At 43.0% G+C, this 15,627-nt stretch overlaps 1 protein-coding gene across 3 annotated transcripts; it reads left to right on the top strand.

Moving 5' to 3' along the window:
* Nucleotides 1–1,556: 1,556 nt before the first annotated feature.
* On the top strand, nucleotides 1,557–15,627 carry msi1b (musashi RNA binding protein 1b). Of its 3 annotated transcripts, none has more exons than XM_030780748.1 (14): nucleotides 1,557–1,615; nucleotides 1,965–2,005; nucleotides 2,899–2,980; nucleotides 3,135–3,219; nucleotides 9,031–9,072; nucleotides 9,209–9,301; nucleotides 11,399–11,447; nucleotides 12,954–13,036; nucleotides 13,276–13,393; nucleotides 13,844–13,924; nucleotides 14,576–14,632; nucleotides 14,941–15,003; nucleotides 15,137–15,309; nucleotides 15,586–15,627. In XM_030780748.1, exons 1-14 carry the CDS (start codon nucleotides 1,557–1,559, stop codon nucleotides 15,625–15,627), a joined length of 1,068 nt encoding a protein of 355 aa, XP_030636608.1. The 3 variants fall into 3 exon arrangements, with proteins under 3 accessions (XP_030636608.1, XP_030636616.1, XP_030636624.1); XM_030780756.1 differs by having other exon boundaries at nucleotides 15,155–15,309; XM_030780764.1 differs by lacking the exon at nucleotides 14,576–14,632 and having other exon boundaries at nucleotides 15,155–15,309.

Below are 15,627 nucleotides of genomic sequence, written 5' to 3' on the forward strand. Positions count from 1 at the left end.
AAAGGAAAGGTCAGAACACATGCCAAAGGAGGTTCAAAATAACATTTATAATCATATCCATAATCAGTGAGGATAGAGACACCATATGGATGCACCAAATTCATGTACCTCTTGAGTTACATGTGTCTGCTATCAGGGTGCAAATTACGGGGGGGATTGGGGGGTCTGACCCCGCTAATTAAGACTTGGAGCCCCCCAAAAGAGGTAAAAACACCCGGGGGGGGGGGGGGGTAGAAACATTTATATATCCTAAGGTATATAGCCCTGGAGAAAAAGTTGACACCCCACCCCCCCCCCCCCCCAATTGTCATTGTATAATTTGCACTCCGTCTGCTGTGACTTGTTCACACTGTGAAGTACAGGTGGGTTTTGATACCGGCAGGACAGGTGGTTTCAGCACATTAGTTCACACTGACCAGGGCCGCTTCACCGGTATCTTACTACCACACTGTAATCTGTAACTGGACAATGAGTTCTGTGGAGCCGCTGTCCACAGCAGTTTTCCTCCTTCCACCCACAAACGAGAAACACGGTAGAGAGAGATGAGTCAGGTCGCAGCTGCCTGGACAAACTGCCAAAAGCAGTTTGTGCCCCCCAGATGATTATACGTCAGCGCAACAATTAAACTTTTTGACTGCTTTTTTTTCTCCATTATTATTGAAACACACGGCGTGTTGCCTTAGTCAGGGTTCTGTTACGATTTTTTTTTTTGTTTGTTTATGAATGCAATTCCCTCGTTTGCAGTATCTCAGCTGAGGGGTCGGGTCTGGACATGAGAGAGGTTAGTACAGGTTTTCAATGGGAAACAGCTCATGAGGTAGCAAAGAGAGAGACAGACAGACAGACAGACAGACAGAGACGCAGAGAGAGAGAGAGAGAGAGAGAGAGAGAGAGAGAGAGGGAGAGAGAGAGAGAGAGAGAGAGAGTTATAATAAGCTGTCATTAGTCTGACGTACGTGAGTCTTAGTCTTTTTCTTTTTTTTTTTTGCTCCATGACGTCATGTCATCGGTTCTAAGACACACAGGTCAAACGTGTCCAGAATACTGACATACGGACATAGATTTTACTTAATGCACAGTGTGCATTAACGCACAGTGTGTGTGTGTTTGTGTGTGTTCTTCACTTATCAGATCTGTAGAAATAAAATCTACCTGGCTGAAGAAAAAAGAAAAAAAATCGTGTGCTTTCGAGGTGAATTTGCCCACGACAAATTTTCCTCAACTGTTTCAGATAGTTTTTCCACATTTGGCACAGATTCACAAAATATATCTGAATATAAGAAAAGTTCACGAGAGCTACGCTTTTAAATCGGCGTTTGGGGCCCGACAACTTTACCCAAACGAAGCTGAAAAAAGCAAGGTACCCAAAATAGGCCTTCGACCAGCATCAGCCCAGCACGCGGAGTAGATCAAGAGGAGGAGTCTCGGGACTTTGAGTGAAGCGCGCTTTCGTCTCTCTCCTCCTCTACCCCCTCGCCAAATCCTCACTCCATAACTTATCCCTCTCTGGCTGCACTCTGATACGGCTCGGACGGGACATAACAGCCAGCCAAGTAATGGATACTGAAGGCAGTCAAAGCAACCTGTCCTCGACAGACTCTCCACACGATCCCTGGTAACTATGTTATCTTAATTTACCAACCTTTCATGAATAATCCCTAACTTCAGCTCCGGTAGTAACCGGACAATGCAGAGGAAACGTGTTTCGCTATAAGCTATAGGTGCAAAGCAACCTTCAGTCACTGCCCCGCGATCTGTGCGGTGGACCAAAGAAAGTGGACAAGTTAGAACATGATTTATTTGAGCTTTACCGTCACAAGTTACGTTTAATTTTAAATTTGTACAAATCTGGGGCCCTTTGTACTTTTAGAGAGTCAGATCTTCTCCTACCAAATACAAGGCGTTTTATGTTGATGTAGTTCTTCTACACACTGGTTTACACACCGTTTCTTGTTTTTCCCCAGCAAAATGTTCATCGGTGGGCTCAGTTGGCAAACTACACAAGGTGAGCTATATTTTTTTCAAACCGAACTTTCTACCCAGACAACATGCTGAAGTATTTTCCTACCCATTACCGTTAATTCGGCATTTTACATTCAACTGGGCAAAGCAGTCTACATCCGTTCGCAAGCAGTCTACCAGCCTGCAGTAACTTATGCGATTTTTTTTTTTTTTTTTTTCGCGAGAAAACTTAACCTGCGCTGTCGAAATCAAAGCGCTCATTCAGTGTGGATCAGAGAGGAGCGAGTGGAAAATCTCAACGATTATGAGGTTAGCTAGAGTGGCTCTATAGCTTGAATTTGTCCCTTATGTACGTACGCAGGAGAGACAGAAAGCAAGGAGTGTGGCCTGAACAGTTTTCGGGCTCTGGAACAAACAGGTCTCAAATAAACATACTGTCAAAACCTGTCACATCCACAAGAGTATTTACAAAAGTCTAAGAGTAGTTTTTAATTTTGAGAAGTATTTAACTTTGACAGAGGCACAGTCATTATTAGTAAGAGAGAATATAAAAATTTAAATACATTCTGTGGAATCGTACTGTACTTTTGAAACAGATACACTGTCACAGCCTTTCTGGAATAACATTTAGTTTCTAGTTGACATCTTCCCTGAATCCAAATGCACATATATTTCTGAAAACAGTTACAGTGTTTGATGTGATGTTCGCCTCATATCAAGACATCATTTGCTTCTACCGTTCAAATAATATAAAAGTACTGTATTGAAATTCAAATTGTGTGTGAGTCCTGCAAGACTGTACAAATGTAACTGTATTCCTTTTTAGTGTCCTTTTCTCTCAGTTTTGTCACTTACAAGTGAGTTAAACTGATTGGTAATTGATCTCTCTCTTTCTCTCTCTCTCTCTCTCTTTCTTTCTTTCTCTGTTTACCCCAGAGGGATTGAAGGAGTATTTCTGCAAGTTTGGCGAGGTGAAAGAGAGTATGGTGATGAGAGATCCGATTACCAAACGCTCAAGGTGAGGGAAATGTCAAGTCAACCGCAACCACCACAATCTTACACCCAGTCCAGCGCAACACCAGTTTGGGGTTTGTCAGGCCGCGCGGACTGTTGACCTGTTGTTATTTAGTTCAACTTTTTTTTTTTTTTTTCTTTTTCCGTCTTCTGTTCAGGGGTTTCGGATTTGTCACGTTTGTCGACCAGGCCGGAGTGGACAAGGTTCTGGCACAGACTAGACATGAACTGGACTCCAAAACTGTGAGTTTAAATCCCCCCCCCCTTCCCCCCCGCTCCACCACCACCCCCCCCCCTCGCATCCCTTCTCTTCTCTCACAGTTAATGTTATCTGGTTTCATTGTTCTCTCGGATAGTTCTAGAATCCAAATAAATCGCATTTTATGCATTTAGAGGCTAAAAAGAATGGGTCAGTGTTGTTGTTGTTGTTGTTGTTGTTGTTACTGTTGTTGTTGTTGTTGTTGTTGTTGTTTTTAAAGCTTTTTTTTTTTTCAAATGTTATGCTCTCCTGCGTCGATGTTCTCATGCAAAACGCTTGAGAGATGGTCTCTCGCTGTGAAGTCCGACTCTTTTTTTTTTTTTTTTTCTGTTTGAGTTTGGGTCTGAATTGATGAGGAAAAATGCGAAACAATGTGAGCGATTTCTCCTCGGCTCTGTCTCTCCCTCCCTCTGTGAAGTTGCCAGGGAAGCCTACTTATTCTGTGTCAATCGCCATGGTAACCGGGGACCCAGAGAGGGTTATGCTGGCAGTCATGGAGCTTGGCTTCAAGTGCAAACTTAACACGCTCGACCAATGGGGAATACAAATTTTTAGAACCGGTGGAAGTTAGGATCGAAACAGGTCGTTATTAAGTAACTAAGTAACTATCGCTTAGTGTATTAGCAAGCTGTGATGTTCGTAGGGTTATCATTAAAGTTGCACTCAATAAAGTTACGCATTAAAGTTGCAGCCAGAATGCTTCGGGGCCCCCAGAGTATAAGGTACAATGTATAATACATGTAAGATACAAAGCGAGTAGAAAGCCCCAAAGTTTAGAAGTTTAAGTCCAGCAAAGTACTACTGAAAATTCAGCTTTTATGCAGCTAAGTGTTTTCTTTTGTGTATGATGCTGTAAAGTTGAGTGTTGAGGTTTAGAGTGAGTGTGATTGTATTCAAGATGTTCTTTGACAGGTGACTTGACTACTGATTATAAAGGGTTTAAAATGTTCCGCAAAGGTCCTTCACTTTAACGAATCTTAGTGCAGGTTTTGATTTTCAGGTTTGGTTTATTTCTGTGTCAGAGAGGAGAGTTAAGAGAAACTGAATTACTTCACTGGCAAAACTACGGTTGTCTATAGAGAACAAGTGTGTGTGTGTGTGCGTGTGTGAGTGTGTGTGTGTGTGTGTATGTTTGTATGTATGTGTGAATTTGTGAGTGTCTTTGTCAGTGCTCATTGTGGGCAGGCCTTAGGACAATGCTGCCCGTTGGTTGCCGTGGCGACGGTAGAGTCGCTCCCTTGGGGGGTCAGAGTGAGGGAGTGGTGATAACTGAAGGAGGCTCAGAAACTTTCTCTTCTCTTCTTCTCTTTTCTCCTTTCTTTCTTTCTTTCTGTCTTTCTCTCTTTCTCTTTCTTTCTTTCTGTCTTTCTCTCTCCTCTTTCTCCATTCTCTTTCTTTCTTTCTTTCTTTCTTTCTTTCTTTCTTTCTTTCTTTCTCTCTCCATTCTCTCTTTCTTTCTTTCTCTCTTTCTTTTGTACCCCTCCTCCCTGTTTCTTTCTACTACTGATTGTCATTATTTCAGAGTCTCTTGTTAAAAAGTAATGAAATAAATAAACTGAGGGGTGACAGGCCTGTTGATCATCACTGTAAAATCATATTTTGAAGAAAACAACTGCTTTGAGCCCTTTTACTAGAGCAGTATTGTTTAATCTACTGAGGTGTGTTTTGTCGAAAACAAATAAGCAAATTTGTTAAAGAAAAAAAATATTGCCTTGAGACATTCGGGTTGAATTGCTAGTTTTACTGAGGCATTTTGATTCTTGTTAGACTAAAATACTGAGGTAAATTAAGTGAAACCGAGTGCTTTCATTGAGCGGTGTTACTACATTTTCTTAAGCGTTTTAGGTTATTCTAGTTTAAAGCACTTAAGAAATCTAATACCATCACTCAAGTAACTCAAGCCAGTCATTTTCTCAAAACAACTAAACAGTCTGTTACTTTTCCTTAAACGAGTAAACCGAACTACTGCGTAAGCATTACCAATACAAATGTACTCCGGTGGACACACACATCAACATGCGGTGACAGAAGAGCTTTAAAAAAACACTTTAAAACAAAAAGCTCACAGTCACGATGCCCTTAATGTTTCGGAGTCGTAAGAGCTTACAGTGCGCCGTTCACTGTGGTAAATGAGAACAGATAGTGGAGGCCATATTGCAGGCCAGACCCTATACTGCACTGTTCACTATGGTAGGCGGGGACAGATAGTGGAGACCACATTGCAGACCAGACCCCATGGTGCACTGTTTTTGTGGTCGGTGGGAACAGATAGGGGAGACCACATTGCAGGCCAGACCTTTTGTTGACAGATTGTACTGTTGACAATGACAGAGAAGGTAGGTTACTTAATCTCTGTTATATTGTGTAAAATGGAGGCTGAGTGTTTGTTGGTTATTCAGGCTCAAATCTGCAGGGACTACTTTCCAACATCTCTGTAACTGCCTGCCCTGCCCTGTGTGAGTGTGAGTGTGTGTGTGTGAGAGAGAGAGAGAGTGAGTCAGGAGTCAGTAGCAGCAGGCTTGGCCTGGGAAACATGGAGGCCTTTGTCCCTCTTTACCTCTGTAACTGTTCCTCTGTAAAGGTACCTTATGGCCGTTCGCCTGGGCCGACTTTAGCCCAGAGATTAGCTTAACGAGCTGAGCAAAGCAAAAGAGGTTGGGGGAGGGGGGAAGGAGAGAGAGAGAGAGAGAGAGAGAGAGAGAGAGAGAAAAGAGGGATATGGCTTAGTGCTGTAACTGGTGCTCCCGGACTCTTACAGGACCTCACCAAATTGTTTCGCGGCGGCTTGGGACTGTGTGAGCCTGAGTGTTATGTGTCGCCGTGCCTGTTTTCGCGTCGCCACGGTTACAGCATATTATTACACACCTCGCCAACTGTTGCTGATAGTAGCATCCCCCGCGATTGGTTATAATGGATTAACCTGATTGGTAGAGCTAAGACACATACCGCTAATAACATGAGCAAGGGTGAAGGGGTGAAAGGGCAAAGGTGAATTCTCCTACTTAAAGACAGAGCTCGAACAAATCTACAAATAAATTGGGGGAAAGGCGCTCTTAAGAATCTACGTATCGCCAATCATTCCTTGCGCTTACTTTTTTTTTTTTCCTCTCACACGCAAACAGCCCTACAGAGGAAGGAAATCCTCCAGGAGCAGAGTCTGCACTTAAATCAACTGTTTGAACATGATATTCCCAATTCTTATCAAATAATCGATTGATTTGAAAGTTATGGACGTGCCGGTGTCATGCTGATATCATTGGGACGGTGGGCTGAAACGTGACGTATTTGTTGTTGTGATAATCCATCTGCAGTTTTTTGTCACACACACACGTGCACACACACACACGCTGCTCTTCAGAACGTGACGTTTTAATAAAAAAGGTTTCCCACACCGAGTCATGTTCTGTCACGCATCTCCGCCGTGATTAGAAGAAAGCGTCGCAATCCCATTGGATCTCAGCCAGGTGTCCCAAAGATCAAGCAGAGAGAGAGATCCACTTGGATCGAAATGTTTTTTCCTCTGGTGGTGATAAAGGTGTGTGTTGGAGCCTAATTCAGTGCTCCGCTTTGTCTCTCTCTGAGCGTTTGCTCAGAGGTTCATCTTCACCGTTTTAATTCCACAACACGCGTCCAGCGACGCTCCCGATTTTGGTCGATACTGTTTTACTTTGGTCAATATCGGTTTTTTGTCCATTTCAGTTAATGGTACTTTAAATCTCACTAAATGTTTGTCTGCTGCTGTGACAAATGGAAAATGTTCGACTTTATTTCTCTGTTTCATTACCATTTTCTTTTTATGGTGTAAAAACTGTATCCTCATCTTTAGGCTGTGCTTCTCCATGTGTAATACTTCCCCCCACCCCCCCCCCCCCACCCCCAACCCGACCCCCCCACCTGGTGTATGTGTGTCAGTTTGCTGTATGTTTATATTCGATTTTGTGTTTGATTGTGTGTGTGTTTGTGTGTTTGTTTGTCTTTGATTGTATACAGGAGTGGTGGGGCTACTGGATTGGTGGAAACCAGAGGTGACTATCAGTGTAGTCTAGACCTACAATAGACCTACACAGTAGCCTCTGCATTCAAACTCTCTGTTCAGATTAGTCTAGCCTTTTTTTTTTTCTCCACTCTGTTCACTAGACATAAAACACTTGTTACTCGTAGTCTAAAAAGATGTTTAAAGGTAACGCTGGTAAACTGCTGTAGTTTACCGCAAAAGGTTTCTAGATCTTTAGCAGAACTCTACTCAACCCTCTCTCGGTTCCAGACTAATCGTAGCTAGAACTGTATTGCCTTCACTATCTGAACAGCATGAAGTAGACTAGCGTTTGGTCTCTACTGTAGCTGGTTTAGGAGTATAGACTAATATAGAAGTCTTGAATATTTATAATCTAGCATGTTTTAGAGTTTGCATCTTGCATCTGGTGCATCGGCTGATTTGGTTTGATCTTCTGTCCGTTGTTTCTCCTAATATGAATGCTCTCAAGCGTATAAATTGAAAACGCGTCGCAGACGACGTGAAACGAGCAAGTGAAATCATGTCCCCGGTCTTATATTAGCGAAGGAGTTACCGAATTATGAATTCAGAGCAAATATAGCCTCTGTGAATTACTACTGAATTTGTAGACCCAATTTAAAACGTTGATTTGCAAAATGAACGGTTCAATGGCTAAGGGTGTTAGAAAAGAAAGAATGAAAGAAAGAGAGAGAGAAAGAAAGAAAGAAAACAAAAACAAACAAACACAAACAAACAAAAAAAAGGACTGCTGTGCTGACAGCCACGTGTGTGTGAGTCACTCGTTTTTGTTTTTTTGTTGTTGTTTTTTTTTTTTTTTTTTTACCTGTTGTCTATTTTTATTTTTCCTCTGTCTTTTGACCTAGCCTCCTTTTCTTGTGTGTGTTTTTTTTTTTTTTTTTTCATTTTATTTCTTCGTTGTTGCCGTAGAGATGTGCTCGTGGTGTTACTTTGTGTGTGAGTGTGTGTGTGTGTGTGTGTGTTTGCGTGTGATTTTTATTCTTTTCTCCTTGCCACAGTTTGTTGTCTTAAGCCAAGCCTGAATGGTAGGCAGGCATTCCATCCGCTCATTGACCAGTTCACTGTCACTAAATGCCTATCTCTCTCTAGATCTCAAAGTGGGGACGTCTCAGTATTTTCTTACCTCAGCTCCCCCTGTCTCCACTGGTTCTGAGTTTAAACCCAAGTTGACACTGTTCAGAGATAGACAGAAACCTTCTTGTTATCTTCAGTGTGTGTTTCGTCGTGTGTGTGTGTGTGTGTGTGTTTGTGTGTGTGCGTGCGCTTTTTCGCAAGGCCCACAGGTGATAGTGACAGCCTCAGCTTCAATCTTTGGATTTCCTTTGGTTTTCTGCTTTGCCTTCTAGTTTCTCACAGTAACCCTAAAAAAAAAAAAAATCCTCTCTTTCTCTTTGTCTGTGGGTGTTGACTACAAATTTGCACTCTTCTTGTACTTAAGGGACCTGTCTTTCTCTTTCTCACTTTTTCTCGTTCTCCTTTTTCGTTCGTTTTCTCACATTTCTTCTCGCTCATACGTACTGGAGACACGTACGCGCTACGTAACGTTATTTCACACACGGTGGAACAACAGGCCTCAGGAGAGAGACGAGAACGGGAGACCCGCGACGTCTAGATTTCGTTCTGAAACGCACCCCCTTCGCGTTCTCCCTCGCCCCCTCTCTCTCTGGGGGTTTCGGAGGACGTCCTCACGTACTCTGAAATACGAAGGTTGTTTACTAAACAGGTGTTTGTTTTTTTTTCCCTCCCCGACTTCTCCTTTTAGATCGACCCGAAAGTCGCTTTTCCTCGCCGGGCGCAGCCGAAGGTATGCTTGTTTTACTCAGCGTTTACAGTGCTTCTCTCACCTCACTCATTTCTCACTCGCTCAGCCCCCGCTACAATACCGCGGCCTAATTCGACGGGGGGCCATTCAATAACTGCCCTTTCGCCTCTTTTTGTAGCTGGTGACGCGAACCAAGAAGATTTTTGTCGGCGGACTGTCCGTGAACACCACTATCGAGGACGTGAGACAGTACTTTGACCAGTTTGGAAAGGTGAGAGAGTTTTCCTTTTCAAATTTTTTCCTGAATGTTTTGCTGGCTTTAGTCGAGTGATTTTTACAATGGACGAGACATGTAATTGAGAGAAGTGGTGATTTTATAGTTGAGAGAAAGGCAAAGAAGATATCGTATTTCGTCAAAGCGTAGTTGTTGCCACTTCAAGATGCAGGTACTAAAATCCATGTATAGTGGATGAGTTTGTGGGACAGGGTAAGAAAGACAGAGAGAGATAGACGGAGAGTGAAGTTTTCCAAAAGGGGGTGAGTTTGTGAGGAAGATGGGGAGGGATTATTTGAATCTGAATTAATCTGATGGAACAGCTGCTCCTACCCACAACCCCCCCTTCCTACCCTGTTACCACGGTGATCCTGCCTATCTATTGTCCCCAAGTAATTCAGCGGGCAAAAGGTTTTGTGCTCTGTGTTTGTGTGTGTGTGTGTGTGTGTGTGTGTGTGTGTGTGTGTGTGTGTGTGTGTGTGTGTGTGTGTGTGTGTGTGTGTGTGTGTGTGTGTTTGTGTGTGTGTGCCTGCTTGCTTGCGTGTGTGTGTGTAAGGGTGGGGGAGGCCTGTTCATTATTGGAGAACTATAACAATGGCAACATTGAATTGATGGTCATTTTACACTCATCAACCTACTTAGTCACTACCTGCTCTCAGTTTGATATTACAGGTCTACTTTTGTGGAACAGTTGCTTTATCCACACAAAAAAAAAAAAAAAACTTCAAAGAGACTTTTATTGGAAAAGTTTTTCTTGGGTTCTTAAGCCGTTCTCGAATAATAATAAAAAAAAACAAAGGCGAGAGAGTGAAGCTTTAAGAAAAGGAACAAAAGCAGAGAGAGGGAACGAGATACACGGAAAGCCAGGGAGAGAGGGCGAGCAAGAGAGAACGAAAACCAGAGAGAGAGAGAGAGAGAGAGAACGAAAGAACGAGTGAACAACAGAAAGAAAGATGTTGAGTCCAGCCACCCGGGGAAGTTGCAGATTACCCTGCCTCACTAGACACTTTGTTTGATGGCCTGGTTTGGACAGGGGGGTGGAGAAAACGGAGGCATGAAGAGAGAAAGAGAGGGAGCCAAAAAAAAAAAAAAAAAGGGGGAGGATGAAAGAAGGAGGAAAAAAAGGGGAAAGATGATGTGGCCTCTATTAAAATGTCCTCATTAACTAACTCTCATTTAACCGTATATGAGGCTATTAAAACTCTTAATGTCTTTTCAAAGCAGTGTTCTAGTTCTGAACTAAACAGTTCCGAGAGAGAGAGAGAGATTTACAGAAGTCTATAGGCACGGGGAAGATTATGTGTTACGTGGTGTGAGAAGTATCAGGTACAGTACACTTGAGAAGTTTGAACTCCGTGTCGGTGAGAGCTTAGGTTGTCATTTGTTTTTTTGTTTGTTTGGTTTTTTTTTTTAAAAAAGAAAGGTTGCGTAATGTCTAAACAGTTTTTGAGGCTTAAAGCAGGGGAATGGGAAATGCACAGGAGACAAAGAGTTAGGGTGTTACTTGTCATATCACAGGGCCCCAGGGCTCAAAGGGGGGGAGGGAGGGGTGTGTGTGTGTGTGTGTGTGTGTGTGTGTGTGTGTGTGTTGAGCAGGACTGTTGGTTGAGCTGTGGTCAGACTTTTCATTCACATTGCAATCTGGATCAGGAACACGCACACTCACACACACACACACACACACACCAGAACAGACTCTCAGGACCTTGGGTCACATGACCTTCACCTCTGAACTTTCAGTGCTTAAACTGTGTGGATGTGTCTGTCAATATTGTCAATACACACACCCACGTTCACACACTCTAATTCACTTTTTTAGGCTGTGTGGAACTCTAGCTGTGTGTGTTTATAATGAGTTGGTACACGATGACATTTTGAGTAATTTACGATCTTATCACACTTCAGGAAGTGTTACGTTTTCACTTGACCCAAATGATCTTTGGAAAGAAAAAACAATCGTCTGTTTATAGAGACAGTGTGAGTTTTAATACAGATGAAGCAACTAATAATGTAAAGTAAACAGACTCTGACACATATGCTCTAAAATACGTCAATATTTTCTCTTCTCTCTCTCTCTCTCTCTCTCTCTCTCAGGTGGACGATGCTATGCTCATGTTCGACAAGACCACCAACAGACACAGAGGTGCGCTGAAGTTTGAACTTTTTTCGACCTGTCTTCTAACACTTGACCCTTCACCTGCCGCCTTATCGCCCTTCTCTCCTTCCTCTCCACTCTTCCTCTCCTCTTTTCCTCTCTGGCCCTTCTCCTCCTCTCTTCCCCAACCCCTTCTATCCCTCCTTCCCTCCTTCCCTCGCTCTGTGGGATGAGCAGTAGGTGAGGAGGGAGGTTGGGTAATTAGTCGGTTCGTTAATCGGGGTTTAGAATAAACCCTCGTTAAGCGCCCCTCCCCGTTCCCCTCTGTCCCTGCGGCTTATCGATTATGACAGCCTGTGGGCTTTGCCCTGGCCCGTTAGCCCAGGAGGGAGGGAGAGAGAGAAAAAGAGAGAGAGAGGGAGGGAGGAGGAAATGGAGGAGAAACACAGAGAGAGAGAGAGAGGTAGAGAATGACACACTTAGGGACAGAAGTGTGAACGTTGGATGGATAGATTTTTTTTTTTTTTACTACAGGTGTATGTGCTTGATTTTTGTGCCACTCGACAAAGTTTTAGTCCATCACAGCATTGTTCCCCTGGGCCTCTTTTAAAGCTGTGTTTATCGTTTTTTATCTTTTCTTTTCTTTTTTTTTTTCCTGAGGGTTTAAATCCCTCTAAGTAAACAGGGTCAAAACGTTTTACAGAGAGAAATACACCAGGGCTCATGTATATCATGTTTCTCAAAATAAGAGTGCTGGTCTAGGATCAGTGTGTGCTTTTCATGATCCTACACACACACACACACACACAAAAAAAACAGTTATCCGAACCAATGGGAGCAGATCCTAGTTCAGTTCTCTCTGCGATCTCACTCTGAGATACTCAATACATATAGACGTTCAGTGTTTCCAATGCAGGTAGCAGATACAGAAAGATAATAGATATGTGTGAGTCTGTGATTTCTCCTGGGCTTTCCAGGAATGGATCTCCTTTTTCTTTTTCTTTTTTTTTTCTTTCTTTCTTTTTTTTTTCCTACGGTAATACGGCACTGAGGCATTTATCTTGTTACAGACAGATGCAATATCAGGACATCTGCGGGTTTTGGTTCCCTCAGGAGTTCATACTGTTTCTTGTTTAATTCACTGCTTCAGGGGCTGCAGGTCTTAGTATGACTACTGCCCTCTTGTGGTGAGGATGCGGGACAGCAGGATAATGTTACAAAGAGACCTTTGCTAGAATATAGGTTGCTGTTTGCTTTATAATAGAAATGCTTTCAGCACGGATGTGGTATACAGTACCATTTACCTGTGTCATATTGCAGTTTGGTTTTGTTTACCTGAGTTTGCACTGAAATATGATATTACCAGGCACACATGCCCAGGGTGATGTAACATGCAACTTGTATTGTTGCTTTTTCTTAGTGTACAGCAAAAGGTTCAGGGCAGAACTCTGAAACACCAGCTCCTCCCTTCCCCACAAGGTCTAAGAGAGAGTGTGTGTGTGTGTGTGTGTGTGTGTCTGTGTGTGTGTGTCTGTGTTTGTCTCTTGTCTCCAGGTTTTGGATTCGTGACATTTGAAAATGAAGACGTCGTAGAGAAAGTCTGTGAGATTCATTACCATGAGATCAACAATAAGATGGTGAGTGCTCAAAGTAGCAAAGATGCCACCAACTGATATTTTTTTACTTAAGCGTGGACTTGTCTGACTACATCGCTGTGCTCTGTTGCGCGAGTGGAGCTAATTGCCTCCATTTCATTTCATCTCATTTCATTTCGAGTTGAATCAATTGTGTTGCTGATTATCTCATCATTTGGTGATCGTGGTCTTGAAATCGATGTATGTTTTCAGTGGCGGGTATATTCTGTGTTTGTTTTCAGGTGGAATGTAAAAAGGCCCAGCCAAAGGAAGTGATGTCGCCGACTGGCTCCTCCAGAGGCAGGGCTCGGGTCATGCCTTACGGAATGGACGCCTTCATGCTGGGTATCGGCATGCTGGGTAATATGCTAATCAGATTTATTTTGACAATGGGAGAAAGTGCTGCTGATGACAGCAGTTCTGATTATCATCAAGCTTTTTTGAAATCATTTAATGTCATAGTGTGGACAAAAACGATCAGGGTTAATATTAGTATCAAGATTTGTATAGAAGTCATGGCACTCTACTGCCATCTGCTGTTCAGGATGGCTGCTAACATGGATTGTGTTGAAAACACTATAAACGCGTGACTGTTTGCGCAGTATTATGACTGAAATTTCAGCACTTCAGAGTAGTGTTCCATGTGATTGATATGTATCAACTGTCTCAGAGCAAGACCGCTAGTCTAGGATCAGTTCCACTCAATCCGTAACACTGTATTCTTAAGGATCGTAAAAGGACAAAAACTGATCCTAGATCAGCAAATGATGTATGTTGATGGAATCTCCTTTCATCTCCTCTCTGTCACAGGCTACCCAGGGTTCCAAGCGGCAACCTACACGGGCCGTAGTTACACCAGCCTGACTCCTGGCTACACATATCAGTTCCCAGGTAACATCACACACATGAACGCCCAGTAAAGCCATCAGAGCACCCAGCAGTGAATACACTATAAGCCTAAATCAGCGTATTTTCTTGGCAATTTAAATAAAATGCATAATCCCTCATTCCTGATTGGTAGTCGCTCTGCATCAATATTAACATAATGGCACAGTGGTGCTGCTGTGTAAATGAGGTAGAAACACACACACACACATACACACACACACACACACACACACAAACGTGTTCACAACCTTCTTGTGGCTGCTTGTAAATTTCATTCAGTAGAATTTTGTGTGTAGCCTTTTTGTTTGTTTGTGTTTATGTTTATACTGTGTGTGTGTTGTTTAGGCTTTGCTTCTGACTGGCACTGATTTTCTTAGTCGTACTTCTTTTGTCTTTCGTAACTTCACCTGGACACGGAATGTTTCTAGCTCCTAGACGTTCCACCGTTATATGTATTTGGCATTTATGTCTCTTCAGGAAAAGAGGATGTACCTTCTACTCATCAACTTCATAACCGTCTCAGTCTTAGAATTAGTGTGTCTCTTGTGTCCATCAGGTTAAACATGTTCTCCCTATAGATTGGTGTCTCTGTGTGTGTGTGTGTGTGTGTGTGTGTATATATTAAACAGCGCTTTCTGGTTATTTCTGTTCTAGAATTCCACTTAGAGAGGACTCCCCTCCTGACTTCACCCCACCCCCCCGAACTGACAGGTTAGTTCCTCTCTGGTCTTTACAAGCAGCTTCACTTCACAATATCTACAGTACAGTAAACACAATCAGCCCGTTTCACACGACGACACAGACCAGCACTGCACACCACGCTGCAAACAGACACTGAATCTATCACTTATTCCTATCTCTCCCTAGCGGAGCATTTACAGTCATGTACTACAAGCTAGGTTTATGCAGTAAGGCTTCCGTACATCTAATTGTAGACTGACAACAGTAAATCAAAAGCATTTATGCTAGGTTTACCTCTAATTTTGTTTCGTGTTTGTCTCTTTGTGTGCTTTTTTCAGCTATACCTCTGACAGCATACAACCCCATGGCTGCTGCAGCGGCCGCAGCAGCAGTAGTGAGAGGTGAAATATTGTCCTTTTTTTAATCTCTGCTGTTTCAAAACCTTGTGTTTTTTCAGTTTGATTCAGTCACGATACAACCGCGAGTTTAACTTGAGTAAATGTATGGCCCTGTAGTGACGGTTTTACAACAGAGGGGATATATTTTTCGTAGGTTCCACGCCCTCTCGCTCTGCTGGGTTTCTGGGCACCAGCAGCCCTGGGCCAATGGCGGACCTGTATGGAGCAGCCAATCAGGAATCAGCAGTCAGCAGCTACATTAGTGCTGCAAGCCCCGCCCCCAGCACTGGATTCAGCCACAGTCTTGGGGTAGGTAGCCATCCATAAAACGGCATGACTCTGGTTTAGATTAGCTAGAAACCTAAAAAAAAAAAAAAAAAAAAAACAGATAGAGGAACAGCTAATACTTTTGTTTCTTTGACGTTTGTGTTGAGAGAGTTCATTTCACAGGTAAACGATTTTAGCTTAATCTTGAACCGAGACGTTTTCGGGGACTGTGTGTAGGCCTATGCGGTAACGGTCTCATACATTAAATGAACTGGGATAAATCTCATGAACGCCATCTGTTTTTTTCCCCCCCCGCAGGGTCCCCTCATTGCTACGGCTTTCACTAACGGCTACCACTGA

Source organism: Chanos chanos, chromosome 1 (genome assembly GCF_902362185.1).
Source record: "Chanos chanos chromosome 1, fChaCha1.1, whole genome shotgun sequence".
NCBI lineage: Eukaryota > Metazoa > Chordata > Actinopteri > Gonorynchiformes > Chanidae > Chanos > Chanos chanos.

What these genes read in the sequence shown, in the direction of transcription:
- msi1b (XM_030780748.1), top strand. Translation starts at nt 1,557, where the DNA reads ATGGATACTGAAGGCAGTCAAAGCAACCTGTCCTCGACAGACTCTCCA. An exon ending in CCGATTACCAAACGCTCAAG is followed by an intron (nt 2,981 to 3,134) that starts GTGAGGGAAATG and finishes TCTTCTGTTCAG; the next exon opens with GGGTTTCGGATTTGTCACGT. An exon ending in CTCGCCGGGCGCAGCCGAAG is followed by an intron (nt 9,073 to 9,208) that starts GTATGCTTGTTT and finishes CTCTTTTTGTAG; the next exon opens with CTGGTGACGCGAACCAAGAA.